At 31.3% G+C, this 14,957-nt stretch overlaps 1 protein-coding gene across 3 annotated transcripts; it reads right to left on the bottom strand.

Annotated features, from left to right (window-relative positions):
• Positions 1-418: 418 nt before the first annotated feature.
• Positions 419-6,971, bottom strand: LOC129301065 (probable LRR receptor-like serine/threonine-protein kinase At3g47570). Of its 3 annotated transcripts, none has more exons than XM_054939636.1 (7): positions 6,328-6,971; positions 5,456-5,599; positions 4,637-5,002; positions 4,318-4,461; positions 3,504-3,869; positions 973-2,727; positions 419-816 (listed from the first exon to the last, which is right to left on the bottom strand). In XM_054939636.1, exons 1-7 carry the CDS (start codon positions 6,941-6,943, stop codon positions 452-454), a joined length of 3,756 nt encoding a protein of 1,251 aa, XP_054795611.1. In that variant the 5' UTR covers positions 6,944-6,971; the 3' UTR covers positions 419-451. The 3 variants fall into 3 exon arrangements, with proteins under 3 accessions (XP_054795611.1, XP_054795613.1, XP_054795612.1); XM_054939638.1 differs by having other exon boundaries at positions 3,504-3,638; XM_054939637.1 differs by lacking the exon at positions 5,456-5,599.
• Between the last annotated feature and the right edge of the window lie 7,986 nt (positions 6,972-14,957).

Genomic DNA, 14,957 nt, shown 5'->3' with positions numbered 1-14,957 from the left:
ACTTCTTTCTTTCTTAATTTATTTTTTTCCCGAAAAAAATTTACACCAATGTACATTCAATTAATTTGAAAATAGATAATCCATATAAATTAACAACCTACATCATATATCAAATATATTAGTGAAATTATGTTTAGCATTTCCAGATCTAGTTCCAATGTGTGTTCTTAATTAGTTTTTCATTTCATTTTTACGGAACTTATCATTATTTATTTAATAGGTTTCTCACAAGATAAAGGAAGAAAATTCCATCGATAATTAAAAATTGATGATAGACTAGATACAAAATTAAGAGTGGTAAAGCAGAGAACAAAAATTCACGAAACGTTTCAATCATAACAAAGTCGGTTCAAATAATACTAAACATCCACGTTCTAAATTACAAGTCTACATGTCCAACAAGAAGAACTAAAAGGGGTAAATAAACAATAACTGGAATTTGATCTCACAATTACTCAACCAGTGCGGCTCTAACATTTTTTAAAAATGAGACCTTAAATTTTTTCAAGAATACTACAACATCTGTCATATTAATTCGTGTCTCCGGTAAATCAGCACAACAATTCAAGGCCAACTCAAATATTGATGACACATGTGACAATATTTTGCCAATATTTTGATTGTCTCCTTGCAGCAAATTGACATCTAAAATGTTGATTATTGAATGAGGAGTTGATTTGCTAACCCAATCCTTCAAACTTAGACTTTCATTAAACAGGTCATCTGTTGGATTTTTCCTCGTCAGCATTTCCATGAGCAAAATGCCATAACTATACACATCTCCTTTACTAGAAATAGCTCCTTTTGATCCATACTCTACATGTCAAATTGAATGTTAAGGAAAAAATGTCACTCATGTTAAAAAAAGAAGAAGAGCTGCCTAGAGAGAAACAAATACTATATAAGCTTTATGAATAATTTTCATAATAAAATATAAGTTTAAAAGCTATAATATGATTGATAAATAATCACCTGGTGCCATATAGCCAATTGTAGCCAAAGTCTTGGTGTAAATTTCTGATTCTGTGTCACCTAATAATTTGGCAATACCAAAATCACTGAGATGTGCCACCATATTTTCATCCAATAAAACATTGCTTGGCTTCACATCACAATGAACCACTGGTGTAGAGGAACCACTATGAAGATATTCTAGTGCTGAAGCCACATCAATCATTATATTCAATCTTTGAAAAATATCCAAGCAATAGTTATGAGAGTACAACCATTTATTAAGACTTCCATTTGACATAAACTCCATGATTAATGATTTAAAATTATCATTAGAGCAGCTGCTTATGATGCTGATGAGATTGCGGTGACGTAAATTGCATATGGCAGTGCATTCTGTATCAAAACTCTTCCATGCCTCTTCCAAGTCAAAGTTAAATATTTTAATAGCAACTGTCTTTCCATTTGACAATGTTGCTTTGTATACTGATCCAAAACTTCCCCTTCCAAGTAGATTACTTTCATCAAACCTATTTGTTCCTTGTAGAATTTCATAATAGGATATTCTTATTGGTATCTCCAAATTCATTAAAACCGCATCGGTTGAATCATTAGCATGTTTTCTCTTATGCTTTAGAAAGACTATGCATGAAACAACCAAAATGAAAACTATTATAGGCACCAAGCATATGATCAAAAGCATCACTTTATTTGACCTATGCTTGTTTTCTTTTCTACATGGTTGGATATGAAGTTGGGGCCTTCCACAAAGATTTTCATTCATCATAAAAGATTCAGCTGTAAAATTTTGGAAAGGCCCACCATTTGGAATTTCTCCATATAAGAAATTGTAGGAAAGGTTAATGTACTTCATATAGACAAGAGACTCTAAGGACTTTGGAATCACACCAGACAAATAATTTTGAGAAAGATCCAAGAACTCAATACTTATCATGCCACCAAGTGATTTAGGAATAGGCCCCTGGAATTTGTTGTGAGCCAAAGATAGGTTCAACAAAGTCTTCAAGCCACCCATAGATTCAGGGATGTTTCCTGAAATTTGATTTCTTGATAAATTCAAGAGTGTAAGTGCCCTCATGTTTGAAATCTCAAGTGGAATTGTTCCACTCAATGTATTGGAGGACAAATCTAATTCCATGATATCTTCAAGACTCCAAAATGAGGAGGGAATATGAGAAATCAATTTGTTAGAGCTGAAATCCAACTTTCTCAAAGAAGATAGATTCCCAAGACATGCGGGGATCATTCCTGTAAACATGTTGCCAGCTAGATCCAACTCACTTAAACTTTTGAGTTGACAAATTTCATCAATGATAGACCCTTGCATTCTATTGTAATAGAGACTTAAATATTGAAGGCTTTGTAGTTTGTTGATTGCAGTAGGAATCAACCCATTGAAGTTATTCCAACCAAATTCCATTGTCATCAAATTGGTTAAATTCCCAAGTAAATTGGGTATAGCTCCACTAAATTTATTTGATGCTAAAACTAACTCAGTGAGCTTAGAAGCATTTGAGATACTGTTGGGAATTTGTCCAGTAAGTTCATTTCCCTCCAAACTCAATAAGTTTAGGTTGGGAAGGCCACTTCCTAGATATGATGGCAAAAGGCCAGAGAGGAAGTTAGTTCCAAGGTACACATGTATCAATGATGAGATGTTGAATATGGTGGAAGGTATAGGCCCATGCAAATAATTATCTGCCAAAGCTAACTCTTGAAGTTTAGCAAGATTTCCTATGCCCTTGGGTATAAAACCTGGAAATACAGAATGTTGAGATAATTGCTTTAAGAGCCTGGACTAGCAAAAAGTAAAGGAAAAAAAAGTCATATATGACCTTCAAAAAACATTAAGGTAACATTTGGATTGGTGGATTTAGATTTAAATTTTAGATTTAAAATCTCACACTTCAAAACTCACATTTAAATAAATCATTTTCTTGGGTAGCTAAAAAAATTTCAAATGAAAAAAATAAATGAATTGAGATTCGAAATGAAAATAGAAAATTTATTTCAATCGATGAGAGGCAATAACGAAAAATGAGAAAAGATATGAGGGTTATAGAGGTGTAAATAATAAAAACTTGAAGATAATAAGAGGTTTGAAGTAGCTTAAATTTCAAATGACTAAGGTGTAAAGGGAATTTGAAATTATAAATTAAAGGAATTATAATATGAAATAGATTTTTATAAATTTTTGTATATTTAAATAAGAGATTTAGTTCAAATCCAAATCCTCGTTAATCCAAACATATCATAAATAAAGTGACAAATACATATGGTGTAATCTATGTCTGAAATTTTATTGTTATACTGCTACATCCTAGTCTATTTATAAAAAAAATAAATGATACTTAAATTTTAAGTATTACTTGTTTCTTATTAACTGGCCTGTCTGTAGTAATAATTAAATTACTACATGGTATAATTAAGAATTTGAAGTTAAATTTTGAAGTTTACTTTATTTATTTGCACATTTTCATGTTTGAATAAAATTATGAGTTGACATATATTCCAAGAGTAAAAGGGCATACCTGTAAATGAGTTGACATCCAAAAATAATCTTGTTAAAGATGTGCAGTTACTTAATGATTCTGGAATGCTTCCTTCTAATTTATTATCAACGATCTGGATGGCTTCAAGTAATGGGAGTCTTTGGCACATCTCTTCTGGTAGATTACCATGAAAATGATTGTGGGAAAGTTCAAACCATTTTAAAGATGTGCAATTACTTATTGATTTTGGAATTTTTCCCTCTAATTGATTCTCAGCAACTGAGAAGATTTTAAGAAAAGAGAATTGACGGCACATCTCTTCTGGCATATTACCATATAAATTGTTCTTGGAAAGGTCAACAATTGTCAAAGAAGGCATGTTAAATAGAAGTTTTGGAATTTCACCTATAAAAAATACACAATTTATGGAAGTTAATTAATGATGCATAAAGCTAGAGTCCTATTATATATGCTACGTTATTTGGCATAAAAAGACAAGACTAAAACGTTGTTAATACAAAAAATCTAATATGGCATGATAAAAATGATGTTGAAAGTCAAACCTGAAGCTGTAGACACGTAAAAAGTACAAGGTCAGGCAAAAATATTGTATACACAAATAGCATTTAGAAATAAAAAAATTGAGAACACAGTAGTACTCTTATAACAAGGATAGGAGAGAGTATATATCAGGTGTGCAAGAATTCCTATTTATACTAAATGAATTAAAGTATTTTGAGTTAATTTTTGTAGACAAAATGAAAAAAGCTCTTTCATTCACAAACAACCATGCAAAGAAGAAATGAAATTTGTAAAAGCATAAATTTAATGGATGAACAGATATTGAGCCCACCTGTGAAGGAATTATGACTTAAATATAAGTATTCCAGCAACGTCCAATTGGCAATTGATATTGGAAGAGTACCAGCTAAATTGTTTCCCCATAAACTTACTTCTCTTAAAGAATGGATATTGAAGAGAGATGATGGAATTTCACCTGTTTACAATTTTGAGGTAAACAAAAACGTCATATTTAATTTATAGTTACAAATCTTTGACATTATTGATGATTTTTAATGCTAAAACACACACACACACACACACACACACACAAAAGATAAACACTTAACATATGATGGATATGCCAAAAAAAAAAAAAAACAAAATCATACCTTCCAAATTGTTGTTGTCAAGATATAGGAATTGGAGGTTGGTCAAATTTCCAATATCATTTGGTATATATCCTTTGTTGAATCCATTATTTGATAATGACAAATCTATCAATTCCTTGCATTGGTGCCAAACGGAAGGTATTTCACCGGATAAATCATTTGCAAACACCTGAAATTTTTCAAGTTTCGGAAGCCCAAAACACATTTTTGTTGGGAGACTCCCAGAGAGATTATTATAATTAAGCTCAATGACTTGAAGCATTGAACTATTAAATAATGAGAATGGTATGGAACCAGAAAGCTGATTGTTTGAAAGATATATCATTTGTAGCTGTGGAAGATTGCCAATTTCATTGGGAATGCCTCCTTCAAAAAGAAAAAAAGAAAAAAGAAAAAAACAAAGAAGAGTCCATATCAAACTTTATAGCACGCATGCATGCGCATCATGAGTTGATCATGATAGGAGCTGGAGATAAACTTATATTGCTCATTTTTAAAAACAACAGTTGAAAAATTTTAAATGATAAAAAAGAATTACATTCACTTTCAAAGATCAATTAATGACCCTTCCCAATCTGATTGAACTAACTGTTGGAAAATGTTCTGAAGACAAAGTTAAGAAAAAAAGAAGAAGAAGCAATTCCAGATTGTTATATTGATTTATTGAGAAACAATAAAAGCTGATGAGTTGCCAAATTTATCCAAGAAAAAAAAATGAGCTGCCAAAAGGTTAAAAGAAAATTCTTTCACTATCCTTAGGGTAAAATATCATCAACAGACTTTTCCAGAGGAAAAAAAACATACATAAACTGTACATACCTGACAAATAATTCTTCGACAAATTTAACAATTCAAGTGAAGATAAGTTGAAAATTGTTTGAGGAATGATTCCTGAAAGTCTATTGCCTTCAAGATATAAGGCCTTCAAGCTTCTAAGTCTTCCCACCTCAAGTGGAATGGTCCCTTCACGTGAATTATAATTTCCATTCAAGATTGCTAACCTCAATAGAATAGATTGGATATAGATGGTGGAATAAATCCACTAGAGCTATCATTGAGAAAATTGAATAACTAATCTAAAAAATAATTAAGTTTCCTTAAAAAGGAAACAAAAAACTTTCATTTTCCTTGTGGCATTTGCATTTATAGTTTCATATTTGAATTTTAAACTTAAAATCTCACATTTAAAATTCATATATTTAAATTTTGTTTTGGATAAAGCAAAAAATTTTAAAGGAAAAAAGATAGGCGAATTGAGATTCAAAGTGAAAACGAAAGAATGAAAACAAAAATCTTATATTTTTCAATTGATGAGAGACAAGAACAAGGGATTAGAGAAGAGGTAAGATTGACAAAAGCATTAACAGTGAAATATGAAAAGAACAAGAGGGTTGGAGTGGCTGAAATTTCAAATAAGTAGGGGTTTAGAAAAAATTTTAAATTATAAAGGACTTATAATTAAAATTCATTGATTTTTATGCATCCAAGTGAATAGCCCAAATCTAAATTCAAATGCAAATCTCCATTAATTAAAACTCAATATAAGGAATTGTAATACTAACCAAATAGTTTAGTATAGCACAAAAAAATATAGATCTTACAAATCATTAAAGGCATACCTGAGAAAGTGTTGTAAGACAAACTCAATATTTTAAGTGAAAATGAGATGGAAATTGTTTGGGAAATGATACCTGAAAGTTTGTTACCAGCAAGACGTAAAATCTCTAAGTTCTCAAGTCTTCCCACCTCAGGTGGAATGGTGCCTTCAATTAAATTAAAATTCCAATTTAAGATCTCCAACCTTGACAAGTTGAATATAGACATTGGAATGAATCCACTAAAACTATTATTGCGAAGGCTCAAGTGTTGTAGTGTTGACAACTCCCCTATCCATGCTGGAACCTCTCCATGGAATTCATTAAAGCTCAGGTTGAGTTGTTTCAATCTTCGCAATTGAACTAACTCTTTTGGCATTTCACCATGAAAGTTGTTGTCACCAAGATTAAGTTCAACAAGGAATGAGAGATTTCCTAATTTTGGAGATATCATGCCTGTAAGACCCATATCTCCAAGATTTAAAGAATGAATCCTTCCATGGCGAGTATTGCAAGTGACACCAACCCAATTGCATGGAGAAGAGGAGACAGACCAATTAGCTAAGAAATCATATGGATCTGAAGTGATAATGGATTTAAAAGCAAGAAGTGCTGATGTGTCGGTGGTGATATTTGTCTCACTACTCCAAGCTAAGGAGGCCATGAAGCAATGAAGTAAGAGAACAAAAACAAAGGAAGCAAGTTCTCCCATGTTAGTAAATCGGACTTAACAAAATTGCTCGGACTTAACAAAATTGCGAGTATTGAGCATAAGGTATCCTCACGCTTCATTTTTTATACTTCTCAAAAAATCCGAAAAAGCAAGTCAAGGGTCAAGCTCGGTGTGCAAATAATTTAACGCCAAGTTGCTCGCGGTTTGAAATTGAAAGCAGCATGAACTTTCATATATAGTTAATTAATTCTCAGAAAAAGGAATAAATTCATTGGATGACCATAATCGATTCAAGTCAATACTCATCACCCATCAATAAAAAAATATTTTTATAAATCAATATAGTATATAGTTCATATCTAGTTGATAAACAAATTTATTTTATTTTTAATCCTATTAATGTTAATAAGAAAAAGTAAATTATCAAATTATGTATATTTTTACTAGGAGCAAAGTTAGAAATTACTAAATTTTTAAATAGAGTTAATAAATTTTAAAATTTTCCTTAATTATATTCTAGTACAATATATCAAAACCTGAAAGTAATTTATAAATATAACCAGCAAAATTTTAGAGATAGAGAAAGATTTTAATTTAATTTAATTTTTAACAAACACACCTACCACAGATATAATATAGTATAAATTGTAACTAGGCACCTGCGTGCAAATAGTGCAATTAACCAAGTTGCTCGTAGTCTGAGTTTTTGGATGACCATAATCGATTCCATTCAGATTTCATACATTCGAGGGTCAAGTTTGGTGAGCTCTTTGGAGTATTCTGGAAACAACGTTGATAATGACATAATGTAACAAATTCTCATAAAAATTGTGCATAAAATTTTATATAATCTTACATTTTGTAAAGGGCATTTTTTCCAATGTTCTTTGTACAGTGTAATTTCCGTGATCTCCTTTTGCAGTGTTAAAATCCAGTTTGTTCTTTATTATTGTGGGGTCCTCATGATGTGAATTTTTTTTTTTTTAAAAATTCGGTGAGGTTGCGATTTCTGGTAATCATCATGTGACGGTTTAATATTAAATTACAAGTTTTTCACTATTGTAATCCCTTTAATACCCTTGTACAATGTTTGAATCTCATTACTTGCATAAATTTTTCTCCAATCTTCTTTCTGTATTGTAAAGTTGGTCCAGAACTACAATACCCTTGGACCAAACTCTTATTTTAGTCTACATTAATAAATTAGTTATTTAAAAAAGTAAAATTACAGATGACATTACATTTAAAAAATATTTTTTTTAAAAAAATTTGTTAAAGGATAAAAGAGAAAATTTGTTCTTAAATTATATTTCTAGGAGTGCCTGAGATCCTTAATTTATTTTTGATACAATATTTTCTTTTAAATTTTGAAAATTGTGCAATCAACCCTTTCTATTAACAAAAAGTTAACTTTGACAGTTAGTTGGTTAGAAAATAATAAAAAAATTATGGAAGAGGACAAAAATATATAGTAAAAGACTAAAAAATTATATATAAGGAACCAAAAAATTACAAAAAAGGAACTAAGAAAAATTTATTGGTCCTTTATTTTTTATAATTTTTGAGATCATTTTTTGTAATTTCTGATCAACCAAAGGTCAAAGTTTACTTTTGTTGATAATAGGGATTAGGTTGCACTATTTTTAAAAGTTGAAGGAGAATATTATATCAAAAATAAATTTAAGATCCTAGATGTTCCTGAACTTATAATGTAGGGGCTAATTTGTTCTTTTATCTTTTGTTAAAATATAATTGAGGTAATACATTTTTAAATGAAATAAGCATGGGTGATAAATTTTGGAGTCATTTATAGTTTTCAATTTTTAACATGTTCATATATAATAAAATTTAGAATTTACAATACAATGTGCTATCAAGTTTTTAAAATGAAAATACTTACCATATTTTAGACACAATTACTATTGTTTTTAAAATTTTCAAATTAATATTTATTAAATATGTTATTTTTTAGTTCTGACACTCTATTTGATTTAAGGGAATGGGGGGTGGATTTTAGAGACTTGGATTTTTTAAAAAAAATATAGAAGTGAGATTAAAAGTTTGTAATTCATTTTTCTTATTCTTTCATTTTGGATCTTCTCTCTATTAAAACTTTACAATTCTAATTGTTTATTTCTAAAAATTTAATTAATTAGAATCTTATTTCTTTTCATTCTTCCCAAACTAAATGGAGGATTAAATTTCCCATGCCATGAACGCGTCTAAAATCTAGTTTAGTATGTAGTTGATGCCTTCAGTAAAATTAAGATACTAGATTATTACTGAAAAGAGTGTGAACCGCAATTAGCAATGCAGCTTTTCTAGGTTCAGAGTATCATCATACTTAGGAAAAAGTTGCATTCAATTTATTAAAATTTTTCTTCTTTCTTTCTTTTTTTGCTGAATATAATTTACTAATTTTGTACTTTGAGAGTTGGAAAAGGTAGAAAGTGTGTGTGTGTGTGTGTATCTAAAACAAGAAGAGCGAGTCATGTAACTATTTATTTATTGCTTTTTAAATCATCATTTGATAGAAAGATGGGGTGGTAATGTAAATAATAGAAATTTATTACTATCGCCGCCACAAGGACAAAATTTTTCTGGTTTTTAGTTTCTTCGTTATCACTTTTGATCAGGACCGCTTCAATTTGTCGTCAAATTTAGAGGGCGTCTTCTCTTCCAGCCTCGCAACTAGCCACCATGCGTCACCATCAAAATGCGTACATTAGGTAAGGTTATCTCAAGTTCCTTTACTTCTTTCATACAAATATAAAAGCATCAAAGGCACAAATCTACTCTCAATATTTTCAGCCAGGCACGCCTATCATATTTTAAAGTTTTATCTAGTGCAGTTTTGCCCCAATGTTTTTCAATTTAGTACCATGTTGCCCTCGCTATTAATTGACTGTTAATTGACGGTTAATTTGTTAAATTTAATTGTTAAATGCCTTGCTGGATGGCCATGTAGGAGTACATGATATGTCAGAAGTCTTTTTCTTTTATCATTGCCACATCAATTTCTTTTCTTCTTCCTCTCAATCTGGAAAGCCTAAGCTATATGGATTTCAATCCAATGGCCAAAAACGGATAAACTAGAACAATCACGCCCAACAAATTAAGAAGACAAGGCAAGAACAATTAAGCAAAAGTAGAAGACAAGGAAGGGTAGGGAACTAGTACGATCATGTGAGGAAATCAACAAATCAAAATAAAATTTTACAGTGTATAGATTGTTAGATTAAAACACTTATAGACTCTCTCTGGAGGACTTCTCAATGCTAAAGATAGGAGGACGAAATGTGGTGGAGATGGACGATTGCCTGCAGAGAAGTATGAAGAAGAGTAAGATCAATGGGAATGAGACTGTTTTGAAGGATTCTTATGTGGATTGCCTGAAGGGTTTAGATCGGGAGGAGAAGGAGGGAAGAGATGAATCGAAGACGGAGAAAGTGCCTTTAGGAATTACTATTGTTGAACATGTTAGAGGAGGAGTGAAGATACCAGAATTCATTATCTCTGAGGAAGGGAAATGTAGGCTTTGTGCACTAGTTGAGCATGATTGTGAAATTGCTAGGTATGAGGATGGGGTTCGCAGGTTGGGTCTCAAGCTACAAAGTATGTGGGCAAAATTGGGAGTTATCTCAGTTGTGGATTTAAGAACAGTTTCTTTGTGGTGAAATTGTCTTGTTGGGATGATTATCTGAGAGCTTTGTGTGAGTGGCCTTGTTTAATTGCTGATTGTTATCTAACAGTGAGGGAGTAGAGAAGCAATTTCAATTCGATGACTGAGGCCATTGAAGATGTTTTGGTATGGGTGCGTCTTACTGATTTACCTTTGCATGATTATGATGGGGAACTGTTGGTGGCTATTGGTGATAGGATTGGGCATACTGTGAAATTAGATATCTCTTTGCGAGGATAAGGGTGCAGGTGGATCTTACTAAGGCTCTCTTACCTAGTTTTATTATAGATAAAAGAGAATATATAGTTGAATATGAGGAGTTGCATCAACTATGTTATTGGTGTGGTAAAATGGTCACATTGAGAAAGACTAAAAAGAGAAATTGGATGTGGAAGTGGCAAAGGATTCTGGAAATGAGGGTATTGGGGGAAGAAGCTCGGAGGAAATTCTTGGTCCTTGGAATTTGGCACAGAAGCTGAGAAGAGGAAGGAGACAGGGGTTTGACAATAGAGAGGGAGAGGGTTGTGTTTTAAGGGTGGACCTATGGGTTCAAAGTTTGAGGGATTAATATTAAGGAGGTTCAGGAGGGGTCTAAAGTTGCTACAATGATGATGCATGATGGTGTTAAGGAAGATGTGCCTAGATACAAATATAAGTCTACAAAGGATGATAGAACATGGGAAGAGTTGGCAGTTGAATGGAAGAAAGAGAGGCAATTGAAGGCTAGTGCAGAAATGAAAATTGTGTTTCAACAAAGAGAAAGAATTGGAAAAGGGGAGCATAGTAAGGAGGATATATCAATGGATAGGAATGAAGGAGATCTGGAGGTTGATATGACTAATAATTCTATGAATATTTATAGGGAGCCTCTTAGAGATGTTGACCAGAACATGCAACTAGTTTTGCATAAAGTGAGTGGAGAAAAGAGGAAATTTATTGGTGAAAGGGATGGCAAACCACCAGATGATGATGCGATAGAAGAGGAGGAATTTGTTAAAGCTGAAGTTCCTAATGAGGATTTTAATAGCTCTGTTATGCGCTTGGCTTAATCAATTTAGTTGGAATTTTATGATGTGTTAATGATGATAAAAAACATCTTAGTCTGGAACTATAAGGGTGCATGAGGTAAGGAGATAGAGCAGGGTGTTAAGATGATGATGGGAATGTATGACAGAGAATTTATGAATTTTTAAAATATGTAATAAACAATTCATCAATGAAGTAAATCAATAATTGAGAGAAAAATGGGTCAGCTATAAAAATTAATTAATATTATATTGTTAAATTATGGAGTAAACTTAACAAGAGATTTGGTGGTTTGGTGGAAATATTTCTTTCTCTTTACTAGCAGATTCCAAGGAGATGCATTTTATTTTGCTATATTGTTGCAAAATAATAATAATATAATAATAATAATAAAATACTAAAATGCCCTTCTATCAACCACACCGCCACACGCATACGAGGAAGGGAGCCACAGGGGGTGTGAGAGGAAGAGAGTTCGGAAATTTCAAACCCACCGTTCTACAGCCACTACCTCTGTCTTCATCCTCGTTCTCAGCGTTGCCAGAGTGGATGGCAAGGACTTGTGCACCACTGCTCTTCTTCCTCTGTTTTCTCCCCTTTTCGGTGTGATTTGCCTTTCCTTTGCTTTCTGATTGCTGTAGCTGGTTGAGATCTTCCCTTTCTTTCTTCATCGGCGTCTTCTATGTGATAGTGTGAAGCTCAACTTTCTGCTTCCATATGCGACGCTGATTTCTTCTTTTCTTCCCGTGCGTGGTATCGCTAGTGTTTTGGTTCGAAAAAGCTTGCTCTGTTTTTGTTTCTCTTGGATTCTGATTGTTGGCTGATTTGATGGAATAGGGGAGAAAATTTGAGGTATGTGTAAGTTATAATCTTGAAATAGATTTTTGTTTGAGTAGGTATTTTCTAAAATTTCATGTAATCTATGAGAAGCTTGATTTGACAAGTTTTTTCTTTGATTTTGTAACTGATTTTTATTTGGTCGAAGAAATGGAAATTTGGAAGCTTTGTTTAATTCAATGTTGTTATTTGAATTTTTTTCTTAAAAGGGAATTTAATAGGAAGAAGTTTGGTATCATTTTGATTTTTGATGCATGTAAGGTCATCGATAAAATGCTTGAATGAAGAAACTTACTATTGGTTGTGTGCTGAAGCTGTTGGTTGATTATTGTTTCCTCTTTCAATTTGTCATGGATAAAGTGTAGAAGAGTTGAAATGGAGTTATTTAATATATTCAATATCTTTAGGACTAATATGATGGGCTTAGGTTCTGTTTTTAATGGATTTGAATTTACTTTTGATAAAGGAGTGAATTTGGTAAGCATATAAACTTTATTTAGATGTCTAGAAAATATTTGGAAAAAATTTGAAGTTGTATGGCTTAATTTTGAATGTAAGAAAGATGTTCAATGAAAGGTTTGATATAGAAGAGTGTTAGTCTATGGAAACAAATAAATATGATATATGTATTATTGATGGGTAAAATTGTTATAGGAGGTATTATTCTCCACAATGAAAAGTTGAAAATAAAGTTGGAGAATTTGGGGGGATACTATTCGGTTAATAATTCAAGGAGTAAGATTGACATTGTTTATGTTAGCTTTTGAGTGCATATAAAATGTTTGATAAGATGTTTGTGAAGAAAAATTATGAACATGGGATATACATGATTGATAATGTTGAATAATCATGGTGGAAGCTGGTTATTTTTTTTTTTAGGAAGACTTGAAAGTTTTGAATATTGTTTATATCCGTGTATGTCAAAGATTCTTCGATTAAACTCATCATGATGTTTTAATGATTTGCGGAAAGTTTATTCTTGAGCCTTTCTTTTCCCTTTCTCTAAACTTGTTTAGAGTGAGAATTTTGGGTCTATAAACAAAAGAAGTAACAATGATGTCACTTTGGCAATAGGGAATTAAGGCACATACACTATTATAAAAGTGGCTAATTATGAGTAAGTTATATATTTAAAAAATATTTCAGGTAAGTGAATAGCATCCCAAATAATTTATTAGTAAAAATATTTTCTTCACAATAATATTTAGTATTTGCTTGACTATTTATATCATTATATAAACTTCATTATCTACTATCATGAATAAACATGTTTCTATTGTATAAATTTTATAAGAAGATTTAGAATTATTTTAGATTGGTATGCCAGTTTTTAATATATTGGCAATGTTTGATTTTATAGTTTAAGGAATGATTTATTATTATGACTCATGCATGTTGGATTTAAAGTGTGGGACTGAATCTGGTTGCTAATAGTAGTTTTGTTAGCCCTTAGCAAACCATGATATACTTAGCTATCATGGTGTTTGTAGGAAAGTGCTAGCTCTGTGCACAGGCCAACGTATGTGAAACGGAAGAACGTATATTCGTAATCATTGCACTTGTATTGTTTCGGGGCTTATGCCGTGCCTGTTTCATGGCTTCCAGCTGCACTTGACTAGTTACTTATCCTCATAGACTATGTGTCCATGCTTATTTGTTATTTACCTTGTGGACTGTGTGTCTATGCTTGTTATTTATTTTAATAAAGTCCTGTTAAAGGATATTTTGAAATTATTTTTTTAATACGAATCTTATTAAAAAGTTGATTTTCATAAATTGATTTTCTTGTAATGAAAAAGTTGCATTTCTTAACTATTTAATACGAGTATGATAGTTAGAAAGTGAAATTTGACTGTTGTGTTATTATCATATGAGGATGTTTTTAGATTAAATGCTTAACAAAAATATTCAATTTGAGTTATACTACTACTACTGCTTTTCTAAATGATTATTTAGTTAAATTCATGCTTATTTCTATTTATATTTTTTTTTCTATTATCATTTTTAATTTTATCTTGGGATGTTATTTCTGAAAAATATTTTAGCCTTAGATAATAGTTGGACTTGTATCATCTGTTGATCATGGGAGCTTTATTGTTGAACTAAAGTAAAAGAGTTCTTGGACAATATCAACTTGATCTAATGTGAGTTTAAGTATTATTTTATAGTCTACTTCATGTGCTCTTTATTGATTATAGATAGAATCTTGACTTGTTGCATATGTTGATTTTTGTTGTTGAGGAGAGGAGCTCCTTGTTATTGATTATTATAAATTTTTTGTTGTAGAAATTTTTAGGAGTTTCTTTAGAATTTTTAAAAGAGTATATGATTCTTTTTGTGCAACAAAAGCATGGTAAAAATTTTAAATCTTATTATTAATGGGTTCAAAGTATTAAATTAGAAGTTTCTTGAATTAAGGCTTTTAGAGATATGGGTTTTATATGCATATCTTATGCCAGTCACACCTTATTTTTGGGGTATGATAGGGAATGAGGAAACCAGCAATTG

Source organism: Prosopis cineraria, unplaced genomic scaffold (assembly GCF_029017545.1).
Source record: "Prosopis cineraria cultivar Desert tree isolate PC_DT_omini unplaced genomic scaffold, ASM2901754v1 PC1871, whole genome shotgun sequence".
Classification (NCBI taxonomy): Eukaryota; Viridiplantae; Streptophyta; class Magnoliopsida; order Fabales; family Fabaceae; genus Prosopis; species Prosopis cineraria.
The sequence above is the reverse complement of the archived record's forward strand: the minus strand, read 5'-3'. Positions and strand labels throughout refer to the sequence as shown.